General features: G+C 56.0%; 1 protein-coding gene across 2 annotated transcripts; it reads left to right on the top strand.

The window, feature by feature from the left end:
• On the top strand, positions 1 to 5,972 carry C1QTNF6 (C1q and TNF related 6). Of its 2 annotated transcripts, XR_004955850.1 has the most exons (4): positions 2 to 152; positions 2,682 to 2,940; positions 3,658 to 4,269; positions 4,447 to 5,972. XR_004955850.1 is itself a non-coding variant. In XM_016161834.2 (3 exons), exons 2-3 carry the CDS (start codon positions 2,688 to 2,690, stop codon positions 4,203 to 4,205), a joined length of 801 nt encoding a protein of 266 aa, XP_016017320.1. In that variant the 5' UTR covers positions 1 to 152; positions 2,682 to 2,687; the 3' UTR covers positions 4,206 to 5,972. The 2 variants fall into 2 exon arrangements, 1 of the variants encoding a protein (XP_016017320.1); XM_016161834.2 differs by having other exon boundaries at positions 1 to 152; positions 3,658 to 5,972.
• Positions 5,973 to 15,040: the final 9,068 nt, after the last annotated feature.

Here is a 15,040-nt window from a genome sequence, read left to right as displayed (position 1 = left end):
GCCCGGCCTCCATCCCTTACTCCCTCCCTCCTCGGCTGGGCCTGGGGGTCTGGGCCAGCAGTAAGTTATTATCGCAGACATGGGCCAAGGATCCAGAGGCTGCCCCGAGGCCCGGGGTCCGTGAGCTGCTGTGCAAGGCTGCAGGACACAGGGTGAGTGATGGGAGGTCCTGCAATTCCCACGGCAGGCTGGCAGGGCTGAGGAAGCTGGGGTCAGAGCCTGGAATTCCTCTCCGCCCTCCGCTCTTCCTGGACACACCTCTGGCCCTGCATTATCCCTCTGACCCTGGCGAGGCCCTCCAGGCTCTCCCCTCCGCATTCCTTCCTGTGACTGAGACCTTAGCCTCTGGTGAAGGGCTGCTCTCAGCTGCTCCGGACTTGTGCCCCCCGCTGCTGGGACACACACCAACTCAGCTCAGCAGTGCCTGGCCCCTCCCCTCACCCCAAAGAGGTCCCAGCTCCCAAGTGGAGACATTGGGGATCCCAAAATCACCTCCAATGACATGGTCCTTGCACTCAATCCCTGCCTGGCACTCCCCCACGGCCAGTCTGCCAGTGGATCCTGGCTGTGTCCTAATTGTTACTTTTGTTAAAGTCTGCTTTGCTTCCTGCTTCCTGCAACCCCCCTCCCCCACCACCCATCACAGTTCATGTCTCAGAGCTTTTGATTCCCGTGTGGCTAACAGAAATGTGCCCAAACTGAGCCAGTCCCCCGGGAGCCGTTCTGTTCTTCCCATCTGCCTTACCACCCTGGGCAGGCACCCGCAGTGTTGGCTGGAGGAGGAAACAAATTTTTTATTAGAGTCTTTTACAAGTCAAGCACCTTCCCTGCATTTAAATCTTTCCAAACAACCAGGGAGAGTGGTGTTGTCATTTCCTTGTAAGTGTCAAGGAGCAGGAAGCCCTGGGAGGTTAAGCCACTAGCCCTAGGTCACACAGCTTGTAAAGTATTCTGGGATCTCAGGTCTGTCTCTAAGGCTCCACCTTTTCCCGTGAGGTCACATTTTGACCAGGAAAAAAAGGAATTTTGCTTTTCTCAACACCACTGGGATGTGTAATTTACAAATAAAAAGCGAGGGTGTAATTTTGGACTGAGGATGTTGAGATATGGGGTTTTGACCCGCCTTATGAGCAGAACTAGGAAACAGGACCAGGGTAGGGAGAGAGGGTTTGGGGAACTGGTCACCAGCAGGAGGGAATGATGGCTCCAGGGGCTGCATGCTCCCCCCCACCCCACCGGCTTTCTCCAGGGAGGGGGAGGTACTGGGGGGGGGAGGGTGCTCCTGTCCCTTTAAAACCTAGCTCTTACCACAGTGCTCAGCAGAGATAGGATGGCATTTAAAACAATAATAATTTTACCTTCTACATGTATTAACCACAGAAAAATATTTTTGAATTGTACTAAATGTTAAAGGAGAACAAAAAGGAAATAAACAAAGAAACGCCAGAAGTGTAAAAACCAGTCTGGTTTCAAAAGCTGAGTTTCTGATCCTGAGATAACTCGACACCAGCCCCCAAACACTGCCACCACCTCAAAGGCTCTCTGCCCGGCTTCCTGCCCACCCGGCCCCCGGCCTGTCTCCAGCAGCTGGTGTCCAGGCTACTTCCTGCCCCTCTCCAGGAACTCTGGATCCTTTCTTTGGCCAAGGCCAAAAGAGATCCTCACAAACCCTTGGACTTCTTGAATTTTCCAGATCTCCTAGTCCTGCCTCTTAATTCTAATTTACCTCCTTGGCAGCTGATTGGCAGACCTAAGATGATTGACACAACCACTGTCCAATGAATTAACTCTCCTGGGCCTTCCCTGCCAGGAGGGATTCTGCTGGAAGGTGGAGTTGCATATGTCATCCACTGCACAAAGATGCTAAGGGGGGGTGGGGGGGGGGAGACACCAGCCCTTGCAGGGCTCCACAGCTTCTGTGGTGCTTTCTCTTGTTTCTAATTTGTGTGTTCTGAGGGGTGCCTTCCTCTTCCTTGCACAAAGGCATTGTATAGGCCGGCCGTGGCCTGCAGCCTTACAACTCAGCGTACCTACTCCAGACTTCTCAGCAATATAATCCCAACGCCACGCAGAACGCCCTGCGTTTTCTCTGGTGGATGGTCACTACCTGTCTGCTAGAATAAATGAACTTGCCCATTTCCTTTGCCAGGACCCTGGTGCTCATGTGCAGAATGCTCTGTGTTTGTCCCTAGGGCCCACTGACCTCCCTCAAGCTGCACCAGGGCCGGGTGCTTGTCAAACATGGTGGAGTCAATGGCAAGAAAAGAAGCCAGAGGGAGATGGGAGGACAGTCTCAGTGCTTACGACGCAGGGGCGGCTGGGGCATCTTCCTCACCCACCCCAGCAAAGGCCGCCTGAGGCCCTCCTCTGCTCTTGGATGTGGCTCTCTTCAGAGGGGCTTCCTCCTTCCGGTCTCTCATGTGACAGAGCCTCCAGGGACTAGGTTCCTTCTGGGACACTCAGGCTCCAGGCTTTGCCTTGCCATAAGTCTCTGGGACCTTGGAGAACTTGCTCCCCTCCGTAGACCTCAGTGTTCTTGTTTGCTAAACAGGGGCAGTGACGCTCTCTCCCCGAGTTATGTCAGAAGCACACTTGCTGAGGGTGGCAGCATCCGCTCTGGCCCTGGGCACTGCGGAGATGTTAAATTAAATATGGTTTCTGCCCCTCTTTCCCTGCTCCAGGTCGCCATGGGGGTGGCAGTCCCGCACCTCCTCTGGGCAGTGCTCCTTCTCCCTCTCTGGGTTTTTGGGGTCCCCACCGAGGAGCCCACCTCTGGGGAGGCTGTAGCCTCCAGTCTCCCTGGGCACTGCCAACGGTGCTGTGACTCCGAGGACCTCCCGGCCCCTGCTGATGCTGCAGATGTGTCCTCGGCCTCACCGTCCACCCTCCCATATGTGATGCCTGAGGTCAGGCCATATGTCAACATCACCATCCTGAAGGGTGAGTACCCATACGGGGCTCGAGCTGGCGGGGGGCAGGCAGGGCATGAGGGGGGTATCTTCCTGGGCTGGGAAAGGTGAGGTGGAGGAACCAGGGGTCAGTGGCGGGGGCTGCACTGGGAGCGGAGGGTTGAGCCAGGCAGAGGGCCCTGCGCGTGGGCGTGACCTTTTTCAAGATATAGTTAAAAGAACCAAGACCTCAGCCACGTAATGGCCGGGGTCACACAGTGGGGTATAATGTCAGCCAAAGGCTGCCTGGGTCCTAACAGGGGGTGTTTTACTGGGGGAGGAGGTGGAGGTATTTTCCTTGATTCTTTCTGTATGTCAGAAACGCAAAGCGCATCTTGCCACCCCCCACATCTCACTGGAGCCTGGCTGGGTGTAGTGACTCCCCCCACATGGCTGGGTCTGGCCTCCCTGAGCCCAGAGTGGGACCTTCACAGCTGGAGGAGGGGATCAGGCGCAGGCGTGGAGACAGGTGGTGGCTGAAGTCCTGCCTCTCCTCTCCTGAGCTCCGTGACCCTGGGCAGGTCACTTACTACCTCTGAGAGTGAGATGGTCATGGTGTCCTCTGCAGAGGGGTGTTCAGGGAGGCAACACCTTGTGCGCAGTAGGTCCTTCTCCCAGCAGGGGCAGAGCCCTCTGCAAACAAGCGTAGGTACTGCCTTGGTTCAGGCCTGGGTGCCCCACCTCACTCCTTCCCTTCTTGTCCCCACAGGTGACAAAGGGGACCGGGGCCTGCTGGGCACGCCTGGGAAGCTGGGCAAGGAGGGTCCTCGGGGTGAGCGCGGTCCGCAGGGCACCAAAGGCGCCAAGGGGCAGGCGGGCAGCCCCGGCAGCCCGTGCCAGATGCGCTTCTCCGCCTTTTCGGTGGGCCGCAAGACGGCCCTGCACAGCAGCGAGGGCTTCCAGCCGCTGCTCTTCGACACGGTCTTCGTCAACCCGGACGGGCACTTCGACCTGGCCGCCGGCCACTTCGTCGCCCCCCTGCGCGGGCTCTACTTCTTCAGCCTCAACGTGCACAGCTGGAACTTCAAGGAGACCTACGTGCACGTGGTGCACAACGAGGAGGCGGCCGTCATCCTGTACGCGCAGCCCAGCGACCGCAGCATCATGCAGAGCCAGAGCGTGATGCTGGCGCTGGAGCCCGGGGACCGCGTCTGGGCGCGGCTCTTCAAGCGCGAGCGTGAGAACGCGGTGTACAGCGATGACGTCGACACCTACATCACCTTCAGCGGCCACCTCATCAAGCCCGAGGACGATTAGTGCCTCTCGTCCTCCGGCGGGGCAGCCCATTGCAGGGCCCTGGGCACGTCCCACCCCCCGCAGGGCCTCCCCGTGCGCGCCTCTGTAAAGGGGGCCGCGCGGCGCAGCGCGGGGCGTTCCGGTAGTCCTCCTCCTCTTTCCTTCCCTCCCAGTCTGTTTCTGCCGGTCTCCTCTCTTGGATGCATTTTAAGTGGCGGTGGAACCTAAACGTTCTAGAACTTTCCCAGCCTTTTAGACCAGTGCATCTCAAACTGGTTTTGAGACTATGCATATGAATCATGTGCAGATCATGCTGAAATGCAGATTCTGATCCAGCAGGCTTAGCGTGGGCCCAGGATTCTGGGCTTCTTAATGAGTTTCTGGGTGACGCCGGTGCTGCTGGTCTGTGGAACCCATTGGGGTAACTGGATTCTAGTTCTTTCACAACATTCCAGTACTTCCTGAACATTCTGGAATCCTCCGAACATTCTAGAATCTTCCCAACATCCTTAAATTTTCTCGTTCCTCTGTCTTGCCCCTCCCCCTTCTCACTCTCCTCTGCACCCCTATCTGTGCAGCTGATGCTCACTTCTCCTACACCCAACACTCGCCGGGTGCTCACTCTGTGCCAGGCCCCGGGAAAGCTGGGGGTGAATCAGACGCAGGCCTGGCTCTGGAGAGAATGCGGTCCAGCTGGGGTGGGGAGATGCGGAAGGTTCGAGGCCTGACGCTGAGGAACACAGGGACTCATCGCACACGCCTGGGTTCTGGGAGTTCAGACTCTGGCCTTTCATTCCCCACTGCTCCCCAAGGCCGATGGGATGGGGTCCTTGAGGTGGGGAGTGTTTCCTGCCTCCTCCTCTCCTTCCTGCCCAATTCCCGTCGTTAAAGCAGACCTCCGAGGGCCTTGGTCAGGGCAAGGGTGCTGTGAGGAGAGGACCCAGGGACTTGGGGGCATTTGGGAGTGAAGGGGGCCCCTGTGGAAGGGAGCACAGACCCATACAGCCCCACACAGCTCGTAGGAGCACCTGCGAGGACTTCTTCCCTCCCTACAGCACCCCCTCCCGCCCTGCTCCCGGGACTCCGTCAAGGCCTTGCTCAGCCCGTCCTGCCGAAGGTGCATGGGCCTCACTTCCCTCAGGCTCCCAGCCGCGGGTAGACACCGATGTCTATCCCCAGGTGCTCTCCGGCCCTCCTTGTCCCCTCTTGCCAGTGCCATGCCCCTGGCTTTCCAAGCTTTACGGTGCTGAGGCCCTGGTGGGTAGCTCAAGCCCAGCAGCGTCTTCTTTGGCCTGGTGCTGCCTTTAGAAACGGCACTGGTCAGTGGGCCAGGATAGAAGGCACCAGGCTTTGGACCCCTCAGCAGGTCTGGGGAACTGAAGCGGGCAAAATTCCAGGTCAGTCAGGAGGACCCTCCTCTGAGCCATGATGCCAAGAGAGGTATTGGGAGAGATCCAGGCCAAGTAAGGGACATCAGGCTTTCCGTCCCTTCTCCCACTCCCAGGGTGGGGCAGCCCAGCAGCCCCCAGCCTTCCTCTCCCCCTACCCAGGTGTCCTGACTCTCTTCTCAGGAGGAGGCAGCCTCCACGCATTGGTGCTGATGCCGACTCCGGGCAGAGGCGTCCGGCGGTGGTCTCTGGTGCTCACTCACAGCCGGGGGAGCCATGGCTGTGTGGCTGCCGCTGGCCGCAGGGCCTGGCCAGGTGGGAAGGCCGGTGCTATGCAACCACTCCCAGCCCATCCGCACCCTGCCCTGCTTGTCAATTAAAGGCGTTGTGTCTTCTTGGAGTTTCAGTCTGGTTCTTTCTGCTTGGTGCCCTTTTCCCACCCTGGGAGGCCAGCCAGTCCTGGTTCCCCTGGGACCCAGACCCAGATCTCTGAAGAGACTGAGGGAGCCCAGAGCTCCACGTTATGGGCTCCCCACCCACAAAGAGACCAGCCTCCTGCGTCCCTCAGGCATCCGTGTGCCTTGGAGTTAGCAGAACCAGCTCAGAGTCTGCTGTGGGACTCCCTGTCTGTGGCCTCAGGAAAGTCCCCACTTCTTTGAGCCTCGGTTTCCGTCTGTAAAATGGGGATGGCCATCAGGACTAGGAGAGAGGTGGCCCAGTGGGTGCCGCGTCCATCCTTTGAACCGCACCCACTGAGCACCTGCCACATGGTGCTAGGCACGGAGGCTGCAGTAGGGGTCATGACCCATTGCCTCCCCTTGGAGACCACCTGTGGGGCTTACGCTCTGGTCAGGTACTCGGAAGTTCTGGACAAACCACAGGCTCTCATCTGGGGATTCTGTCTCACGTGTGTTTAATATTTACAAGAAAACTCGATATTCAATGGAGGAAACACACACCAAGTGGGCTTACTTTCTAAACTAGCGTGGTGGCTACTCACACACATGTATCTGAAATAATCCACGTCAGCTCTCCTTGATGCATGGGCACCCCATGCTGCTGTGTTTGATGGCTTCCTGGGCACTGTGTGGAAGAATATTCTATAAAGAACAAACCACCATAACTGTCCCAGGATTCGGCAGAGCCCAGCAGCCAGCCCAAGCTAAAGGAGACATGAGTCTGTTTCCTCGGAGCCCACCTGACCACTGAAGGAGGCGTTCCCCACCCCTGAACGCCTTGCAGCTCTCCCCCGGGGGGCCCCTCACAGGCCCCTACCCCTGGGTGCGATCTGTCAGCACACATTCGGCCACATTAGCCCGAGGCGGGCAGCCCCTCTGTGGTCTCATCGGACCTGCTGCAAACACTTCTCCCACCCCTGGTTCAGATGCGGTCTCCGGACTCTCTGGGCTGGTTTCCCCTGCGGGGTCCCAGTTCCTGACTTGGTGGCACAGCCTAGACGTATGTTAAGAACCACTAGATCTTTGTGATGGAGACTCCCCTAGCAAGCAAGGTCTTGGCTGGGGTTGGGTAAGTGTCCCCCAAGCCTGCTGCCAGGTCTGTGGGGGATAACATCCCCCAGCGGAACTGCAAAGCTTAGTTCTGCCGACTTCACCGAGACGGTGAAATGCCCACACAGCCACCTCCTCACCTTGGGCCATCTTTGCAGTTCAACACATGATGTGTTCTCTCTGAAATGTTAAGCAACAGAGAAGGGAAAGGAGAGGAGGGTCAGGAGGAGAAGCAGCCCATGAAATGGAAAGTACCCTAGAGTGGGAATCAGGGGACCTCACCCCACTTTGCCATCGCTTGGTTGGGTAGCCTGAGGAAAATGCAGGAAATATTGGGGGGGGGGGAAGGGTGATCAAACCGTGATCTGAGTTGAAACCAGGGGTCGAGCTGGTACAGTGCCCCCGGGCTTGCTCCCTGGATAGATGGGCTGGATCCATTCCATGGGCGTGGGTAGGGTGTGATTGGAAGCAGTCAGCCTTCCTGAGAAGATCCATACAGAAGCCCCTTCTTCTGCCACATGGGAATACAGGGACGAGAGAAGAGTATTCTGGAGAGGGTGATCAGGGAAAGGTTCTTAGCGGAGGGCCCATTTAATCAGGGTCTTGGAAGAGGAATAGGAGCTTGAAAGGCACATATTATGGGGAAGGGAAACAGTGGAATGAAAGAGTCGGAGGTGGTATAATAGTCTAAGTTCTGGATAGTGGTAGGGACCAGTATGCTAGACAAATGTTTGGAAATGAGGGAGGGAGGGAGGGAGAGAGAGCGAGCGCACAAGCAAGCAGGGTGGGATTTGAGACTGGAAAGGTAGAGGCCCAGCTTTGAAAGGCCTTGAACATCAGGCTAAGTCTGGACTTCCTAGGTGCTGGGAAGCTGCTGGAGGGTTCTGAGCAGAGTGGTTACTGGATAGAGCTGACTTAAGAGGCAGATCCCTCTGCTGGCCAGGTGGAGCATGAATTACAGAGGGCAAGGCTGGAGGCGGTGAGGGGGCTGTGCCATGTGGTCCAGGGGAGGACATGGGATGCCTGGAAACTGGGTGAATCGTGGATACCATCCCGGAGGAGAGGGCTGTGTTCCTTCTGCAACATCCTTGAAGGAAGCAAGAAATTTACTAGCAGAGGGGTGAGAGGAAGTAGCCAGGTGGGAGTCCAGCTCGGGCAAAGGGTCCACCAGTCTGTGTTGTTCCTCTAAGACTTTTCTCTGACAGCAGGAGGAGGGCAGGCCTGGGCGCAGAAGGTGGGCTTCTGGGCCACCTCTGCCCAGTGAGTCACCTGATTGGCTTGAGGACTGGAGGGTGCTGGGTAACTTGTCTAGCCTCTCTGGACCCCCTCACTGTCCATATCAGTCACATGAGATTAAAAATCCCTCCTCTCTTGCCCCATTGAGGCCTTTGGGGGGGGGGTAACCAAGGCTATATGCAGTAACTGTATTTTCAGAAACCCAAATTATGATCTATAGACTGACAATGGGGCAGAAAGTGTAAAATTACTGATGACTGTTCCAGAGATATATAAAGTGCATGTGACAGGGGCTTGGAGAGATTCAGAGAAGCTCAAATTTCAGAGCGTGTGGGCTCTGGCGCCAGGCCGCCGGTGGCCTTCACGGACCGCCTCCTGGCTCAGAACAGACAACGTTGGTCTCCTGTACTTGTGACCTGGGCTTTTCACATTTTCCCTGCAAGTCTCAATTTGTTCCTAGTGAGGACTGACTGTGATGTGTTTTGTGCATTCTCGGTGGCTGGCACATAGTGGGTGCTCGAAGGAGCATTTATTGGATGCATGGCTCGCACTGAGCAGCAGAGGGAGAGAAGCTGTGGGAAGCAAGAACCAGACGTTGAAATCATGCAAGTCTCTTTCCTGCCCCTTCTCCCCCTGCAAGCTCCAGGCCCCTCCCAGTAGCCACGTACTGCCACGTGTACAGCTGGAGGAAGGGAAAAACATAGGCAGAAACTCAGCAGGACCAGAAACAGATGGCGGGAACACTATGGGTGGGGCCGAGTCGAGAACTGGGGCCAGCAGGCAGGAGCCAGAGAGGAAGGAGGGATTTCCATGACACGAGTCGAGAGCGCGTGGGGCCAAGCCACATGGCTGGGAGCCGCTGGCCTGCAAACCCAGCAGGACTGGAGGCTGGGGTAGCCAGGAGCCAGGGGGGCTTCAGGGCAGGGTCAGGAAGGGGTGCGAAGTTGCAGCTTGGGGGTAGTAGTGTGGGCCGGAGGAAGTAGTAATTGGGGACACAGAGGAAGCAGGGGACCCTCTGTAGGACAGCAGAAGGGGGCGGGGGGAGGGGTTGCGGGTGGCTGACCTTCATCTGGTTGACTGCTAGTCACCACTGCGGGGTATGAATCGACACCACAAACTCAGATGTACATGCAATAGAACTTGCTTTATTTCTGCACAGCTACATTTAATTTCCATTAGGCGCTTCCATTCCGGTGAAATCAAAGAAATCGTGCTTTTGGCTAGCTGGGGTTCCTCTCCCACCCTGAGGGAAACTGGTCTAAGAGCAAAGCTTATTTTTGCAGGGCCTCCGGGTCGTGATCCCTCTTGGGACATCCAGGTCCCCTCTGCAGAGGCGCTTACTTCGCAAATTCTGGGTCCCTCAGTGGGCTGTCTGAGTCCAGCCCCACATACCCGGATATCCTATATGGCCACGGGTGGAAGGGCTAGGATCTACTTGGGCCAGGAATCCCAATACTGACACATTCCTTGCTTTCTCTCTGCCCACCTTCCTCTGGGGGCATCTTGGATGTTGAGAAGAGGGGACTGTGTCTACTTAACATCCTCTCCCAAAGCTTTTGGCTGGACACACAGATTCTCTTTTGTTTTGAAACTTACAAACCTGGAAACGACTCCCTCCCTCCCTCCGTTTTTGCTACATATCCCTTCTGTGTTCGTTAGGATGCTTTTAGGTGCAAGGAACACATATCGACCTCAAAAAGGATAAAGGAAAAATAACCCTATGTCCCAAGGTAGGGCAGAGCCAAGCAAGGCTGGTTAATTGAGCAGCTCGGCAGCATTACTGAGGACCCAGGTTTGTTCTGTATTTCCACTAGGCACCCTTAATGAAAGAGCTTTGCTCTCAGACCAGTTTCCCTGAGAACTACAAGATGGCAGCCACAAGCTGGTGGCCATGAAATTGCTGTCCCCGTCCAGATGTCACATCAAACTTGAGGAGGGCCAGTGAAAGAGGAATCAGATTCTTTCATCTAGCAGCTTCTTCTCACTTTTCACTGGCCAGACCTGGTCACATGACCACATGTAACCCAACCTCCGGGAAGGAGAATAGGATTATGGGAAGCAAGATTTATCTCTGAACTTCCAAGCAAGACCAACGGAGGGGTCATGGGCAAGAAGCCGTTGGGAGTACAGCTGGTTCATTTTTCATCAGAATTCTTTGGCCACATTATCAGATGTGGGTATCTGTCTCAACCACCATATCTTGATTCTAGGACGGCTTCTCAAACTTAGAGGGTGCCTTTGGCCTCGATTGTTACCTAATTACAGTGCTTATCAGTTGTCAGCCCTGCCCATTGGGCTTCATTGGTGAATGAATGAACACATGATACCTGAAGGAAATTATCCGGTCTCTCTCCACTTCGCAGTTTCTTCTGTAAAGTGAGAATAAGAAAGTGTCTACCTAACTACCTATTACAGGTTCTGCACTGTGCTAGGCACGGCGGGCAAAGCAGTGAACCCTAAGTCCCAACCGTCCCTGCCCTCACCTGGTCTGCAATCTCCAGGCCCTCACACTAGGGTAAGTGCTCTCAAGGAATCATGGGAGGTGGGGGATGTCGGGGCAGCCAGAGAACGCTTTTCCAAGGAAGAGATTTGGCTGCGAAACGGTGCTGCAGGCGGAGGGATCTGCAGAGACGAAGGCTTGGTGCTAGAATCCTGCTCGACACTCCCCAGGAACTGAAGGAAGGGCCGGGAGTCAGAAAAGGAGCCAGGATTGCAGGACCTGTGATTTTGGATCAATCCAGTGGGTGCCTCCTGAAGGAATTTCAGGTCGCCGGGTCAGAGGTGGGCCCAGGATTCAAACCCAGGCCTTTCTGACAAGTGTCCAGGACCAGAGCTGTTATTTCGCAGAGGATGGCTGGAGGATGTAACACCTCCTCAGACTCTTTTGGTCAGTTTCGTGATAGGGTAGGACTCTTACAGAAGGCTACGGGCGGCTGGTGCCCCTGGCCTTCGGCACGCACAGCCAATGGTGTGCGGGAGCAGCTGGCACCAGCGGGCAAGAGCCGATCGCATGCACGCATTTGTTCCCAACTTCAAGTTCAGAGATGTCAGACAGGATGGTAGCTTGAAAATGGCTATAGGGGCAGCACTTAACGTCAAAGAAATTGGCAAGTGTTACAATTTTACTTTTTACAGAGCGAGGCCCTCATTAAAATTTCAGCCTCCCAGCAGCGAAAGGATGTTCCCTGCTACAATTGGCCCCATCGTGATGACCATTCCAAAGAGGCTGGAGTCCTGGACTTCTCACACTTGGGAAAGGTGATGGGCAGGCTTGGGTGGGGCAGGGCCTCCCAACGGAGGTACCGCGGATGTGGTCCCTAGTCTCAGTGACCTCCTCTTTCCCTGGGACCCCTCACCACCCCACCACCCTGCACCCCACCCGGGGCCCATCTGAGTCCTGCTCCTGAGAGCTGAGAGGCAGAACCACAATGTTTGCGGACTGGATGAAGATGAATCCTGGGATCTGGGGAGGGGAGAGGCCTTTCCTGTCTGCTGCCACCAAGAAAGGCTCTATTTTGTTTTGTTTTGTTTTCTTTTATTATTTCATTTAAATTTTATTTTATTTTTGTTTCCCACATGTGTTCTGTTGAACTGGCACATTCTACGTCTTTTATGTTCATCGTGACCCCGTTTTCTAAAGACACCTATATAGTCTGAAACTTATTTTTCTGTCTCGTTAATTTATTTAGGGTTACAATGAAATAGCTTATATTTACTCTTACATTCGCTATCAAGACTGTCCTGAAAGTGAGGCCAATGTTCATGGTACTGACGTGCTCCCTAAGAGTTATGATTACTTGCATTTGTCCTAGCTTCATACTAAGATAAGTTTCCTCGAGTTAGGCAGACTTCAAGTCCCACATGTCCTCATAACTCCCATAGCACCCAGCTTGGTGCCGCCAGCAGGAACGCAGTAAATCCGTGTGGAATTAATGAACGGATGAATAGATACCTCCTCATCCTGATAACAAGACCTTCCTTCCTTTCATTTTTCCTCCTTTCTTCCAGTCATCTATCCATTTATCCATCCGTCCATCCATCCACCTGTCCTTTCGACAAATACAATTGGAGCTCCTACCCTGAGCCACAAGTGACTTTAGGCACTGGAGAAGCCATGGGACTCCATGGACTTGACCCGGGATCTTGAGGAGCCAGAGTCCAGCCAGGAAGACAGACACCAAGCAAATCCTCTGCCAGTCCCCAGCCAATTACAAATGAGAGCAAGTGCTGGGGGACAAGGGCAGGTGCTGGGACCGAACAGACACACATGTGCTTTCGTTGGGGTGGGGTCTCTCTGAGGAAGTGACCACAGGCTGAGGTGGCAGCATGAGTGAGGGCCAAGGCCCAGAAGAGCTTTGAGCCTTCCAGGAACTGACAAGGAGTCTGGAGCAAGGGCAGCAGGTGAGGTTGTATCATGAGTGCAGCGGGAACACCGCAAGGCACATGATATTATTATGTGATTTATTTTAAGAGGCCAGTGGCTGGGGCAAGGGAGTGGCAGTGGGACTTAGGAGGCAGAGTGATGGACGGACGAGGGGAGGGGAGGGCTGAGAATATGGGTCAGGGCTGGGGGTGCAGGACTGCGGGGCCTTGGCACTCAGGGACAGTTAGGGCTGGAGGTGGGGGGTGGACGCCAACACCAGAGCTAAAGGAAAGAGACCCAGGAGGTGCAGAGGGCTGGGGCCTGGGGCTGTCTCAGGAACACTAATGGCTGGGGCCGGGGGAACGGGGTGCACTCATTTCTGACCTTCTCTGGCTAAAGGAAAATGAGGAGCCACCTGGGTTAAGTTCTCTGCTCTCCCAGGGTGTTAAGTTAGATGAAGGGACCTGGGAGGCTGGGAGCCTGAGTTCAAGCCTCCACCCAGAGGTGTGACCTAAGGCAGATAGCTGCCCCATCGGAGCCCAGACTCATCATCTGTGCAGGGAGGGGAGGGAGCCCCCGAGATCCCTTGCCGGTCACTGGTCCTGGCCTTCTCTTCCTTGGGCTGCCTTCATGCTCTCTTCCTGGAACCCAGGGGCCCTGCTTGCTTCCATCTCTTGTCTCGCTGGTGCCTGGAATTCCCAGGGCGGAAGAAACTGCAATCTGGGGCATCAATCTTTGCCTTGGCCTTTGTCTCCTGCAGAAGTCCTTGTGTAGAGGAAGCGGAGAAGCAAGCATCGCCCTCTGGTGGCGACTTCTGAGCCCACACGTCACTCTTGCTGCGTTTGCATTCAAGTATTCTTAAAGCAATTATTGAGCGTCTTTTGTGTGCAATGTCCTGAGGCAAGGGCGGAGGAGGTGGGCAGTGAGGAGAAGGGGGAAGGAGCCCTGAGCGTGGTGCTCGGTGCTCCGCCCTGGAGTCTGCCGACCTCATCCCTCCTGAGTCCTGGCTGTCTCCTCCACCGTACAAATGAAAATCCCAGGAGAGGCGCTCTTGTGGTTGTGGTGAGTGAGGATCAACCGGTGTCATGCAGGGAGTGGGCGCCAGCCTCACTCTGGCCCAGGCCGCACTTACAACATGCGTGCTCAGTGCCTTCGAAGGAGACAGCTGTCCGGAGGTGCACACCGCTGTGCGTGCCTCGGGGTTCCTGCAGGCAGGGAGGGGCTCAGGGGCTGAAGTGCCATCCCTCCAGGGCCATCCCTCCCATGCAGTGGAGGGTCCCCCAGCGACTGCTCCAGGCGGGGACTCCTGGCTGTGCAGGTCCTCTGCAGATACGCTCTGAGTGACGGTGGCATTTCTGAGTAGCCGGGACTTCCAGGGTCTCAGGGTGTGGGTGTCTGCTCAGTGCAGCAGAGACCTTGGGCGTCTCTCTCCAGTTGGCAGCTGGGCTGACTGGATCTGCATGGCTCAGGTGTGCCTGAAGGAGGCCCGCAGGTACACAAACACGCCTGCGTGTGTGTGCCAGGGCTGGAACGGGCTCGCTCCTCTTGGAGGGAATGATCTCCTCGTCACAGGAGGGATTCGGGGCGGTCTGAGCACTCTGGGTGAGGCCCTGTGGAGGGGAGCTGGGCGTTGGATGCGGGCTGGACTCCGGGATGTTTAAAGCTCCGGGCCTCTGCTTTAGAACCACACAGGCCTCTTTACATCCGTGTCCACTGCTGCCCCGCTCCTTCGCTCAGGCTTGTCTCTGACCCTTGCCCTGTATTAGGCCTGGCTCAAAGCCTCCTCCTCCAGGAAGCCCACCCTAAAGACGCACCTGTCCAAGGAGTGTCTGAACACCTCGTGCGAACGCCAGCTATTTTTAGGGCGCTCGTGCGTGTGTTATTTTCTGTCTCTTCCACTAGGCTCTGGACCCCTTGCGTCTCTGAGCTCCAGCACTCAGCCCGGAGCTAGGGCGATACAGCTACTTGACAAGTGCTCCACGCCGACCGCTGAGTTCTATGCCTGGGAAAAGCATGATTCAGACTCTCCCTGAGGAGGCGGGAGTCAGAGAAATGGTGGGAAGGCCAGAGAAGGTTCTGGAAGGCCAGAGCAGCACAGCCAGGACAGGCACAGGATGGCCGGCAGCGCCTCCAGTTCCCTCAGGCCGAAGGCAGTGGCGGCTCAGCACCGAGCAGCGTGTCCTCTGGAGCCAGATGACCCGGGTTCACGTCCCGGCCCTGGTGCTGACCACCTGCATTACTTCAGGGAAGGTACTTAACCTCTCCGTCTGTGCCGTAGTTTACGCTATAAAATTGGATCCTAAGAGTACCTACCCGGGTGTGTTGTTGCCAGGATTAAAGGAGTTAATACGAGGTTTCTCT

This window comes from Rousettus aegyptiacus, unplaced genomic scaffold (genome assembly GCF_014176215.1).
Source record: "Rousettus aegyptiacus isolate mRouAeg1 unplaced genomic scaffold, mRouAeg1.p scaffold_m13_p_2, whole genome shotgun sequence".
Classification (NCBI taxonomy): domain Eukaryota; kingdom Metazoa; phylum Chordata; class Mammalia; order Chiroptera; family Pteropodidae; genus Rousettus; species Rousettus aegyptiacus.
This window is presented reverse-complemented; position numbering and strand designations above follow the sequence as displayed.

Bases quoted from the DNA above. Each gene is read 5' to 3' on its own strand.
- C1QTNF6 (XM_016161834.2), top strand. From the start codon at position 2,688: ATGGGGGTGGCAGTCCCGCACCTCCTCTGGGCAGTGCTCCTTCTCCCT. The intron at 2,941-3,657 runs GTGAGTACCCAT...TTGTCCCCACAG, and splicing joins CAACATCACCATCCTGAAGG to GTGACAAAGGGGACCGGGGC.